Genomic DNA, 11,908 nt, shown 5'->3' with positions numbered 1-11,908 from the left:
TGTTCGCGTAAATAAATATCGTTTGTAATCTTGTTAATCTTGCATTGACAATGTAATTGTGTGTGGCTAGCCTTATTTTAAATAATCTTTCTATTGAATTAGTTGTGGGGATCAATTGGTGATCATTTGTTGGATAATGCAGCATCGACTTTTAAGAAGAGCTCTAAGCGCAAGATGTGAAAGTGCGCAAGGATGTCAAGACGATCTAATAGATCTTATTTTTATTAATGAACTTCCCTATTTGTCAATATTGAATTTAATGTGAATGTTTAGAATATTACATAATATTTGTTGTAATTAGTACGATCTACCAAATAAGTATAAAATATATGTATAAAATTTATCAGAGACCATCAAAGTTGTTTTGTTTCAACTATGAAATTAGTAGTGTGTGATACTTTTCTAGAACCTTCGACTATTTACAGCTAGGGACTTCTTTTATATTTTCCCCTTACTGGCCTACTACTTCATCTGGCCATCTGTTCTGCCTTTGGGAAGTCGTGCTACATACATCATACGGTAAGTGGTCCCCTATTCGGGAATATATCGACTTTTGCTTAGATTTAACTTGAAATTAACTTTAACCCTTTTTTCAAAATGGAATATCCACTGTTACATAGAAACTAGGCATACAAAGTAGGTATTTAACTTTATCATTTTAACAATAGAAAAAATTGGTAATTATTCATATTATGTATCTTCGATTTGATAGAACATCCAGTGCTATAAGAAAACTATGTAAATTGTTTCTGGGTCACTTGATCCTAGCTGCGCTAGAACAATTGCAATATTGAATGGGCAAGTTTACACAGCCGCTGCGCTGTACTATCGCAGGACATGCTGTATTGTCGAGGGGTCGCGGATTATTTATAAACCCGCGACCCCGCTACTGAGAGCGCTCGACGGAACACAGAGGAGTTTAGAGTGGAGAGATATAGTATTGAGATAACATAGCGCCCTTTCCTTGAGGAAACAGAATAAAATCTCATAAAAATATGTACAAGTCACTCAGGAATCGAACCTGTCACATCTTGATATATAGTCGAAATTGATGACCAATATACCATCATCTTCTATATTCTTTAAATCTTTATCAATATATCATAAACTTTTTTTTTAGCATCAGTTAAAATTCTAAGAACATATTATGAAATAGTTTTTACAATAGGCCAAATAGATTTGATGTAAGTAAACTTGTACACCACCCTATCAATAAACATTTCAATACTTTATATTGTGTTTCTCAATTCTCATATGAAAACGCTTCGCACACGTTTTAATATGGAACTACTAGAAACTGAAATAAAACACAAAATAGAATCAAAACTTTATTAAGTCAATATCCATCGTTACTCTTCCATTTTTCAATATCTCTTCGAATATAATTTGTTCTGCCAATAACGTTTCTCTTCAATATTTATTACATTCTTTGGCTTTGTCCGGTTGGTCGTTACATTGGTCTTACAATCGTATAGAATACAAGTTATAAGGAATATAAAGAAATCGAAACCAGATATTAGGGTGAAGCCAAGCATCAGGCTTAAGAGACCTCCAAATGCAGCTGTAATGGAAACAGAATCATAAATATTAAAACACATGTAAGTTATTAAACGTATTATATTTTAGTAAGTAAAAAAATAACTATAAGATAATTAACAATTGATTTCATGCAAGTTATGTGACAACCCTACGCTATACGTAATGTGAAGCGCTGACGGTGTGCTTTCGTTCGTGAGAACGTTTTATTCCTTTAAATTATAATATTAGAATAAAAACATATTGTGAAGCATCGTGCTCATAATAACACGTATATTGTAATTTTACTTTTTAATTAAAATCATTTAAGAAATATGATTTTTTTTATTAATTCACTGGAAAGTGAATTTAACTGGCGCAGTCGGTAGGATACTCGGGTCGCCCGCGGGAAGATATCCGAAATGAATATCGGTTCCGAGGCCCCGCGCGGCCGACCGGTTTTTTTAAAAACCCAAGCGAGTATCCAGAACATCAGCAGTATCCAGCCATCGATACAGAAACCATGTCAATGTGAGTTGCACAGAATTATTTTATTGTGTTGCTTTCCTATATTATATTCCTATATTAATTTTAGAATAAACCTTCACGATTTTCCATCCTAGGAAATCCCGGGGTAGCGAGGCTGTTAATACCCAACAGTCCTCGAGAAATAGTTTAGTTGATATAGGTAAACCAGAATCTGATGGCAATTAGGGAAATCAAAATTTTGAGTGTGCAACCCTAGGGAAAATGGACTGAACGATCTTGATACTGCTTATTTTTTATTTTGTCCTCAGTATCATTAGTCACATTACATAAGTGGACAATACTGTACTTAATAATGAGATATCCACTTAATATTATGTAGGTACATACTTACATGTAAAATATACAATTATGTATACATATTATTATTTACACATACCTACCTAATTACCTATATTTGTATATTAATTACCAGTATGCCATGTGAAAATATCGATATAATGATAATGTAGATCAAAACTGCTTATAATTTTTTATAAAATAAAATAAAATTATGTTTATTTTCGTAAGTATTAACAGATACACACATTATAAAATTGACTTGGACAGCTTGGACTTGACGAATAGCCGTATTGGAAACTCCTGTAATAAGTTTTCATAAAATTATATATTCTAATCAACAAACAATTTTTAGTCACCTACATATAATATTTTTTAATTTAAAGTATCAAAACGGGTAAGTCCAGTTTACCAATAAAATTTTCAAAATTGAAAATTGTGATGTGTTTGACCCTTCTTCATCGAATGTTTTTCTATACAAATTATAAACAACACCTCTTGCTTGTGATTGCAGCGGCTTTTTCGACATTTTCGAAGATTTTTTAGACAAAATCCTAAAAATTATTCATCAACTGCAAAAAAGACAAATAATTTGACAACCAATTTGATAGTTGTCAAATAAATTGCCACATAAAAATCTTTTATTTCTTAAATATAAATATGCCATCAGATTCTGGTAGACCTATAGTATTAGAAGTATTGATAGTTTTAATATGTCGTTTGACACGGAAGAAATTTTTAAATGCTTAAGGGTGGTCCCAGATTTTGATGGTAACCCCCATGTATTAACAAAATTCATTAAAATATGCGACCAATTAGTTATTATAACCGTACATTATTACTATATAAAATTAGGGTTCAACATTTAACCCGGCGTCATTGTGGCTACTAAACAGAACTTGGCAGTTGTGGCCGGGTAAATTTTACCCATGTACATTATTGTGCACTGAATCAAGCTTATGTCATTATTAGTTTTCTATAATAGGGAAATAGGTAGTTAAATACATTATTAATAAAAATCAAACATTTATTTATCATAAAATGAGCATATTACTCATCAAATTAAATATTTTTATTCTGCGATAATTTTTTAGAACATAACATGAAACGTTTATTCGAAAACATAACATAATATACATTTAGAGACAAAACATAAAATTTTCTTTAGAACATAAACATGAAATCATGAACTATATAAAACAAAGCTTATTTACTAATAATAATATACTTGTTCGCTATCGAGATCAATGCAGCGTTTTCTGACCCTGTGTGGACGTTGGTCCGAGGTGGTTGCGAAGACCATTTGGTGGAATTGTCTTTACCAATATAAAACAGCTGGTTACTTGTTGAAACAATTACTTCTTGCTCATCATCGCTGCATTCCAGTTCCGTATCACTGCCTTGACTTCGCTCTGAAATATGGTGTGATTTCACCCTCGTCGTCTGAACTTCACTGTTCATTTTCACTGGCGTCAGCTTGTCAAATAAGGCTAGCAGTCGACGTTGTTCGCTTTCGTAAGACATGGTTCATAAAACTTTGAAAAACGATATGCAATTTATCAATAAACAATAAAAAACAACAAACACGCTGCCTTTCTAAACGTTACGTGGCCATTGTGGCCGGGTATAACTTACCCGCGCGCTCTTTACACATGTCTACACTACTAGGTGACCGCAGCAACACTAAAGAAGAGAAGAGAATACGCGAACAGAGGTCAACGACTGCAGCTACTGTAACGGACAAAAGACGTGAGCATTTTGTTTTAAAATTATGACAGTTTTAAAATGCGTCGGGTATTAGATACCCGGCAACAATGACGCCGGGTTAAACGAAAAATTGGATAAGGCATCGTCCTTGTTAGAAGCTTTAAAACCAGTGTAAAACGTAGATTGATAAATGGTTTAGGTTCTATACAGAATTAGCGCAATTCCTAGACTCCTTAGACGATAATATTAATGACTAGCTTCCGCCCGCGACTCCGTCCGCGCGGATGTCGGTCTTCGCGTGGATGGTTTATTTCTCCATTTTGAGACCTCTGACAATAACATCTTATAAATATCTATTGGACCCAATTCCCAAATACGGTTAGGCCTATAATAATACGCAACGTGTGTTCGCGGTTCTACGGAACAACGTCTATGGATAAAACTGAAAAATTAAGATTAATTTTTTTCTACGTATTTTTCCAGGATAAAAAGTATCCTATTTTACGCCCAGGATAATAAGGTATAATTATACCAAGTTTCATCGAAATCGAACCGCTAGTTTTCACGTGATGCCTTCACATACAGACAGACAGACAGACAGACAGACAGACAGACAGACAGACAGACAAAAATTTTTTTAATCACATATTTGGGTTTGGTATCGATCCAGTAACACCCCCTGGTATTTATTTTTTCAATATTTTCAATGTACAGAATTGACCCTTCTACAGATTTATTATATGTATAGATTTACTTTTAGTAATAAGAAATATAGAGGATAGTTTAGCTTTTATGCGTACATCGCGAGCGCACCATGTTATGTTAGGGATAGATATATTAAGTATTATATTAGTTACTTTACGTTCCTTTTACGATTCAGAACAAATTATTAATGTAGATCTCCGCAAATAATTCGCACTGGATCATACTTTAGTAAAAATAGGATAGTAATTATATTAAGATTCCCCATTATAACTCCTCACACTTTAATCGTACAAATCATATCATCATACCTCCCTATCCCTATATAGCAACCAATAAAGATATTTATGTGCACATAGAGGCTGAATGCCCGAAGTTCAATCGAAGAGCAATCGGTTTCTATGTGAAGTCGACCCTAAATCATCATACAAGAAGTTCACCCGACTGTATTGCAAAACTCATCACCACGCAAGAGATATCCAGCGACTGTGAATCCACCTGCCTAACATTAACTAAGCCAGCAATGGAGAAATTGGACGACAGTCACTACATCATTATTTTTCCTCATCTCACAAAGGTTAAATTATCCTGCAAGCGTAAGGAATAGCTTCATCTCCAAGGCAGTTTCATAGCAACGTTACCTACAAACTGCTCTCTACGTACTGACGACCTCACTATTACAAATATTAATAATGAAATTAAAGATACACCTACAAAAATTTTAATTGCACCAATCAGTAATATTCCGACGAGAACGCTAAAAAACCTTGGGACTGCACTCCATCTACCATACGACAATACCACTTTACATCTTTAGCTACTGAGCGCAGCGGCCACTTCAATGTTCCTGTGCTATCGTCGCTACAAATCAAAGAAAATGAATATTCAGAAAACACAGAAAACATCAGCCCCAGAAGTTGATCCTGCCGCAACATTTTCACTCAATGTCCTAAAATAGTTGCGGATCTGCGGGGGGAGGAGTTATGTGACAACCCTACGCTATATGTAATGTGAAGCGCTGACGGTGTGCTTTCGTTCGTGAGAACGTTTTATCCCTTTAAATTATAATATTAGAATAAAAACATATTGTGAAGCATCGTGCTCATAATAACACGTATATTGTAATTTTACTTTTTAATTAAAATAATTTAAGATATATAATTCTTTTTATTAATTCACTGGAAAGTGAATTTAACTTGCAACTTTAAAAGTCTATAAAGAAAAAAAACCGCTAGAAGATATGCAATTGTTACAATAATATATTAGTTTTTGAATTGTTTCGTCATATTTTTATTACTAACTTAATAAATAAATCAAAAATATGAAAACATAATATTCTAACAATGTCATAACACAATGGATTAACCATTTATATTGATAATATCGTAGAATGAATAATAGAGACAAATCTAACCTAACCGTTAAGCGAGGTTTCGGTACAATTAAAATTCTAAACCACAGTATTACAATATTATTTCCTACAACTGTGGCAACGCCTTTGATGTTGCGCGATGCCGCCGCCAGTGTAGGTACTTACGCTGCCACACGAAAATATGCAAGGGTTGCAATAAATGGGAAATAAAACAATTGTGATTACTACTATTATGATGTAATCATTTATGTGTACATTCAAAATAATTTCGATTATTAAATCTTGTGTAATTATTTGTTCTTTTATATATAATTACATATATTGCACTGATAAATATTCACGTGACACTTTATTTTTGGAATGTCTATTACTTGTCTATTAACTGTAATGCATTCGCATTGGGATCCTCGCGTCGTCCTATCGCGCTACGTAATGCAAATTGTAAACTATACTAAGCGTGTTTGCGGTACGCGGCCCGCGTCGCCCGACCCCCGCCATTTCCCCTCCGTTTCTCTGCACAAGTATATTCGTCGCCGTACTGTATATATTGTAATACTGTGCTTTAAACATTAAGCATTACTCATACGTGATTTCTGTCACTCAAAATCCTATCAATGTTCTCACGAGATTGTATTATTCGATAAGAAGCCACAGCTCAAATGTCGTCAATACCATCGCTATCGGCTTCACTGAAATCGATTCAGATCTTGAAAATATTTTTGAATTTAACAGTGATAATTTTAGATGCCGTAGATTATGCATGAGTGGTCCATTTTCAAAGTACGCAACACTGATTGAATCGAATTCACAGGATTAATAGCAAGAACTATTACACAATACTTATTTCATTGGAAGTTTTTAAACTGCCAATTACCTATACACAAACATAATATGAAGCAATGGTAAAATATTTTCTTTATAAAACCGCCCTTGCAGCTTTAACGTTTGCTTCACTGAAATAACTATAATTATTCCTGTAAAGTTTAAGCCCTCTGTGTAACAGCTTATTTTGATATACAGGCGCTACCCACAACAAATTTGTTTGAAGCAGTACCTGAAACTTTCATAGCTATCTAAATAGTAATATTCAGTTCGCTAACAACCATCTTGTTAGATTAAACATTACATTTTAGCAGAATATGTGTGAGGGTTTTAATGTGTAGGTGCCTACATTGGATAACCAAACTGATGATTTTTTTCTAAACACTTCTATAGACTATATTATGGACTACTTTAAAAAAAATATTTTCCTGAATGGAATTGTAATGTAAAGTGGAAGATATTGTTGGCTTTGAGCGCACAGAACACCAACATTTGTCCCCTGTAATATCGTTGTTATAATAAATTTTCCTGCCTTTCAAACAATGAGAGTTACCTGTCTTTAAAAGGTACAACGAATACAAAAATATACAAAAATATATTTTATTTAGTTTTATTCTAAGGTTTTATTGTATAACTGTATTGACGTAGTTATTTATGTTTTGTGTCCTGAAAAAAAAACTTTTCAATGAATATTAAGTCACAACGTTTTGAACATTTTATAAAGCTATAAAAAAGCAACAACTAGGTATTTTTATTTCTTAATCTAATACTCACTATAAAACTAAACACAATAAATAGACATATTCATTTAATTTTAATGAATTAGAATAGATCAATTTATCAACTACGGAAGCAAAATATATGAATCATTTTTATTCGTGTAAAATAGCTATATATTAATATGATAATTGATAAATGTCTCAAAGAATATCATAATCCATCCAATACGCTTAATAAAAAAGACATGGCATGTGATCGTGCTGAGCCCTTTATTATTTAATGAATAAAAAGAAGCTAACAGTGCAGTTTGCACTTTGCAATACAGAAAACGAATTAAAAGTGAAGGAATAAAGTATATATTAGCTCCTTCCAAAATAGAATTCATAAATATTCTGTGTATTTGTAAAGGTAAATTGGATGGTAGAAACATTTATTAAAAAATACGCATGTCACTAACATAACGTAAAGGTAGTATTATTCACTTATACAATTTTTTTTAAAAAGACATACGAAACATTAAATAAACAGAAAACTGTGATGTTGTGTTGTATTCAGTTGACTCTCAAGAACCGTCTTTAGGAATACCCTTATGATAAATATCATATCAGTCGCAATTTTAAATAATCCAGATCAATAAATCTGCTGAATATATTTAGTATTGAAAAGAATCAGGTACTAGAAGAGTTCTCTACTTAAAAGAGAAAGATACATTATAGACCGGGAGATACTGACACAAAATTTCGAGTCATTTTTAACAGGATGGCGGTTCTACTGGGGTCTTAGTACGCAATGGCAAAAAGAAAAACGATGGTGTGAACGCTGGTACCGGCGGCTTAGTCGCGTGGGCGTTAGTCGAACTCGTCGGAAAAATAGCGAAAGTCAAACGATTTGTAACAGTATGGCACTTATTTTTCCTGTAAGTTTGAGGATCATCGAATATAAATACAAAATTTCAAAGATCTAGGTGTTGGAAATCTTCACTTATATAAATTAATACTAAATTAATTTTTCAAGTATGACTAACGCCCACGCGACTAAGCCGCCGGTACCAGCGTTCACACCATCGTTTTTCTTTTTGTCATTGCGTACTAAGACCCCTGTAGAACCGCCATCCTGTTACAAATGACTCGAAATTTTGTATCAGTATCTCCCGGTCTATTACGTTCGTAAGGGTATTTCAAACTCGAAATGCAACAAAGACATATCAATTCATAACATGTTGTCAATCCTATTCAATGACCGGTCTAAGTATTAAATATGAGGTGCAAATTCCTTGGTTATTCCCTAAATAAGAACACAGAGATAAGAATTAGCATAACAATTAAAATCAAACCATATCAAAGTCGGCTCAATTTATCGTACTTCGATCGGGCCTTGTATCTTGTAATAATCTTTTGCGTCTGTACATTGACGTCATGCTGATATGTTACCAATTTTATGTAAGTTATTTATATAACGAAATTTATTGTTTTTGTGAAGTCCCATGTCCCCTGGTGGGGTAAGGGGCAGATGCATTATACATTTGTTTCACTGATCGATTTTCTTTAGGGACAAGTAGGTGATCAGCCTCCTGTGCCCTGCCAGACCGAGACTTTTTTTTTCGTCTCCACCGGGAATCGAACCCAGGACCCCTCGGTACTACACTCACGCGTCAACCACTGTACCAAGGAGGCGGTCGAAACGAAATTTATAGTACTTCAATATTTTAAAAACACAACAAAAAAATAGTCGTATACGTGGGTTCTTTGCACAAAGAGACGTCCATTAGCGCCCAATATTATATTCTGTTTCGTTGCGCTTTCGTCATCAGGATATAACAAAAAGTAGTGTTTTTTGAGTAGATATTATGAAATAACATAAGTTGTTAATTGTAAATACAAGTGCAATATTAATTCCATCTCCCAAACGTTTATTGAGTTATAGAGACAGTTGGAGACAATAAAGTGGTTACCTTATAGTTTCAAAAAGTCTTCTTTTTCTCAACTTTAAGGGGCCGTGATATAAACATTGCATATAATATAAAACATTAAAATAAATAAAAATAACTGTGTAATTTATTATGATTTTATATGAAGCATATAGAAACCCTTACCTAGTAAATTCTGCCAATTGAAGTTAACATCCCGTCTGTACCTCGTAGAAACTAAATCATTGAAGAACACGTTCAAAACTGATTTATTTTCCAAGTCAATATTTTCACTGAAAAAAATACACACGAATTAACTTGATAGTAAATAGTAAATAAATAAATAAATATTCAGGACTATTTTCACACACGGCACGATCTGATCCCATACTAAGCTTTCGCTTGCGTTATGGAAACCAGATGGCTGATATATAATTTTAAATAAATACTTATATAGATAATAAACACCCAGACACAAACAAACATGTAGGTATGTTCATCACACAAATATTTGCCCCGGGTGGGAATCGAACCCACGACCTCTGACTTGGAAGGCAGGGCCAACCAAGCCAACCGGTCAGTCACGATACGATACGATGAATACTTTTTTTTTAATAATTGTACGTAATTTGAAGACTAGCCATTCAGAAACTCAAAGACTATGAAAGGTAGGTAACTTTTGAAGGGAAACATAAAGAACAAAATGCAGTAATGACTAAGTTTGGATAAAGTATTAGGTTCGAATAAAATCACCATTAATAATTAATAGAGATCAGATTTTTATAAGACACCTTCTACGAAAGTTTTTAATTTGATGTGAATAGCTCTGCTTACAGAAATGAACAATTATTTCCATAATATTCAAACTTGTTAATAAAATTCCATAGAATAAAATGTAATTTTAACTTATGATGATACGTGGACGACATAATGAGCTTATAATTTTTATTTTCAATCTTATTTATAAACAATTAGGGGCTAACATGAAATGATTTTACGTACAAAAACGTAAGTCCACCGAGGGGAACATTGTTGCTCATTTCACCAAACGCTGTCTCTAACGGATAGTCAAAATGTTCACATTCTGGCAAACATTCTATAGAATTCTGTATAGACAAACCAACTTCTTCCGTCTGGTTATCTGAAATTCGATTGTAAATGCATATTTCTCAATAGTTAAGGTATAGGTTGGTAAAAGAAAAGGTCTGGTCTTAGTCTTTTACCAATCTTAATCTGAATTATATTTTCAATAGGTTCTGTGATGGGGCTCAACAACCATGGGAAGTATTGGTTAGTTTAAAAGAGTGACGTCTTCAAGAAAATAGTGTACGGGTTCCTTCTAGGGAAGCGCGTACCATCTTAGACCTTAGCTTAAACATCAAGCGAGATTGTGGCCAAGCGCTTCCTTAGTGTCAAGAAAAAAAAATGCTTAAGTCACTGTTAGGCTAAATTGAAGGTTTAAATTATACGAGTTTATCTCTACAAAATGATTACTATACCTATTCATACTAATATTATAAATGCGAAAGTAACTCTGTCTGTCTGTCTGTTACTCAATCACGCCTTAGCTACTGAAGTCTGAACCAATTTGCATGAAATTTGGTATAGAGATATTTTGATACCCGAGAAAGGACTAAGGATAGGTTTTATCCCGGAAATCCCACGGGAACGGGAAGTATGCGGGTTTTTCTTTAACTGCGCGGGCGACGCCGCGGGTGGAAAGCTATTTAATAATATGTATTATCTTCCCACTGCTTGCACACGGGCCTCCTATGAGGGTTCAGGCCACCCACCACTCTGGCCAAGTGCGATCACATATTATCCGAATTATATACCCTGGTTCTAAATAAATAATATAAAATATTAATACAGTTGCAAACGTGGACTGAATAATTTGTTTTCAATGTAATATCCAACAATATGGATATTACATTTTACCTGCGATTACAAATACATGCTACGAACTCAATATGTAAATCAATTAATAAATTCATGCACACGAACCACGTATCGGATAAATAATTCAGTGAGTTCCATTTAAAGCATATACAAAGCTCTCAAATCCTTTAAAATGGCTGAAATCGATTCTTACCTAATTCAAAACCAGCTAGTTTTTAGTAAATATATTCCTATTTGAATACGAAATGATTAATTATAGGTTTTCAGTTAAAGGTACTTGCATTTGGCAGAAAATACAGTTTGGTAATTTTGCATGTGACCACAAAAGGGAATTTGATTAAATTCCTTTTCACGTTTTTTTGTATCGATTTTATAGAAAGAAACTATTGGATGCAATGAAAATATTTACTGAGTGGTCGTGAATGTTTTAAAAACTGAGT

At 33.5% G+C, this 11,908-nt stretch overlaps 1 protein-coding gene across 2 annotated transcripts in view; it reads right to left on the bottom strand.

Annotated features, from left to right (window-relative positions):
- Positions 1 to 1,315: 1,315 nt before the first annotated feature.
- LOC123704997 (pickpocket protein 11-like) overlaps positions 1,316 to 11,908 on the bottom strand; it is a 33,622-nt gene continuing 23,029 nt past the window's right edge. For both annotated transcript variants that reach the window (XM_045653531.1, XM_045653532.1), the window contains 3 exons: positions 10,572 to 10,710; positions 9,756 to 9,862; positions 1,316 to 1,561 (listed from right to left, as the gene is read on the bottom strand). In XM_045653531.1, the coding sequence (XP_045509487.1) occupies positions 1,365 to 1,561; positions 9,756 to 9,862; positions 10,572 to 10,710 (443 nt within the window). In that variant the 3' untranslated portion in view covers positions 1,316 to 1,364. The remainder of the gene's footprint in view (positions 1,562 to 9,755; positions 9,863 to 10,571; positions 10,711 to 11,908) is intronic.

This window comes from Colias croceus, chromosome Z, assembly GCF_905220415.1.
Source record: "Colias croceus chromosome Z, ilColCroc2.1".
Taxonomy (NCBI): domain Eukaryota; kingdom Metazoa; phylum Arthropoda; class Insecta; order Lepidoptera; family Pieridae; genus Colias; species Colias croceus.
The sequence above is the reverse complement of the archived record's forward strand: the minus strand, read 5'-3'. Positions and strand labels throughout refer to the sequence as shown.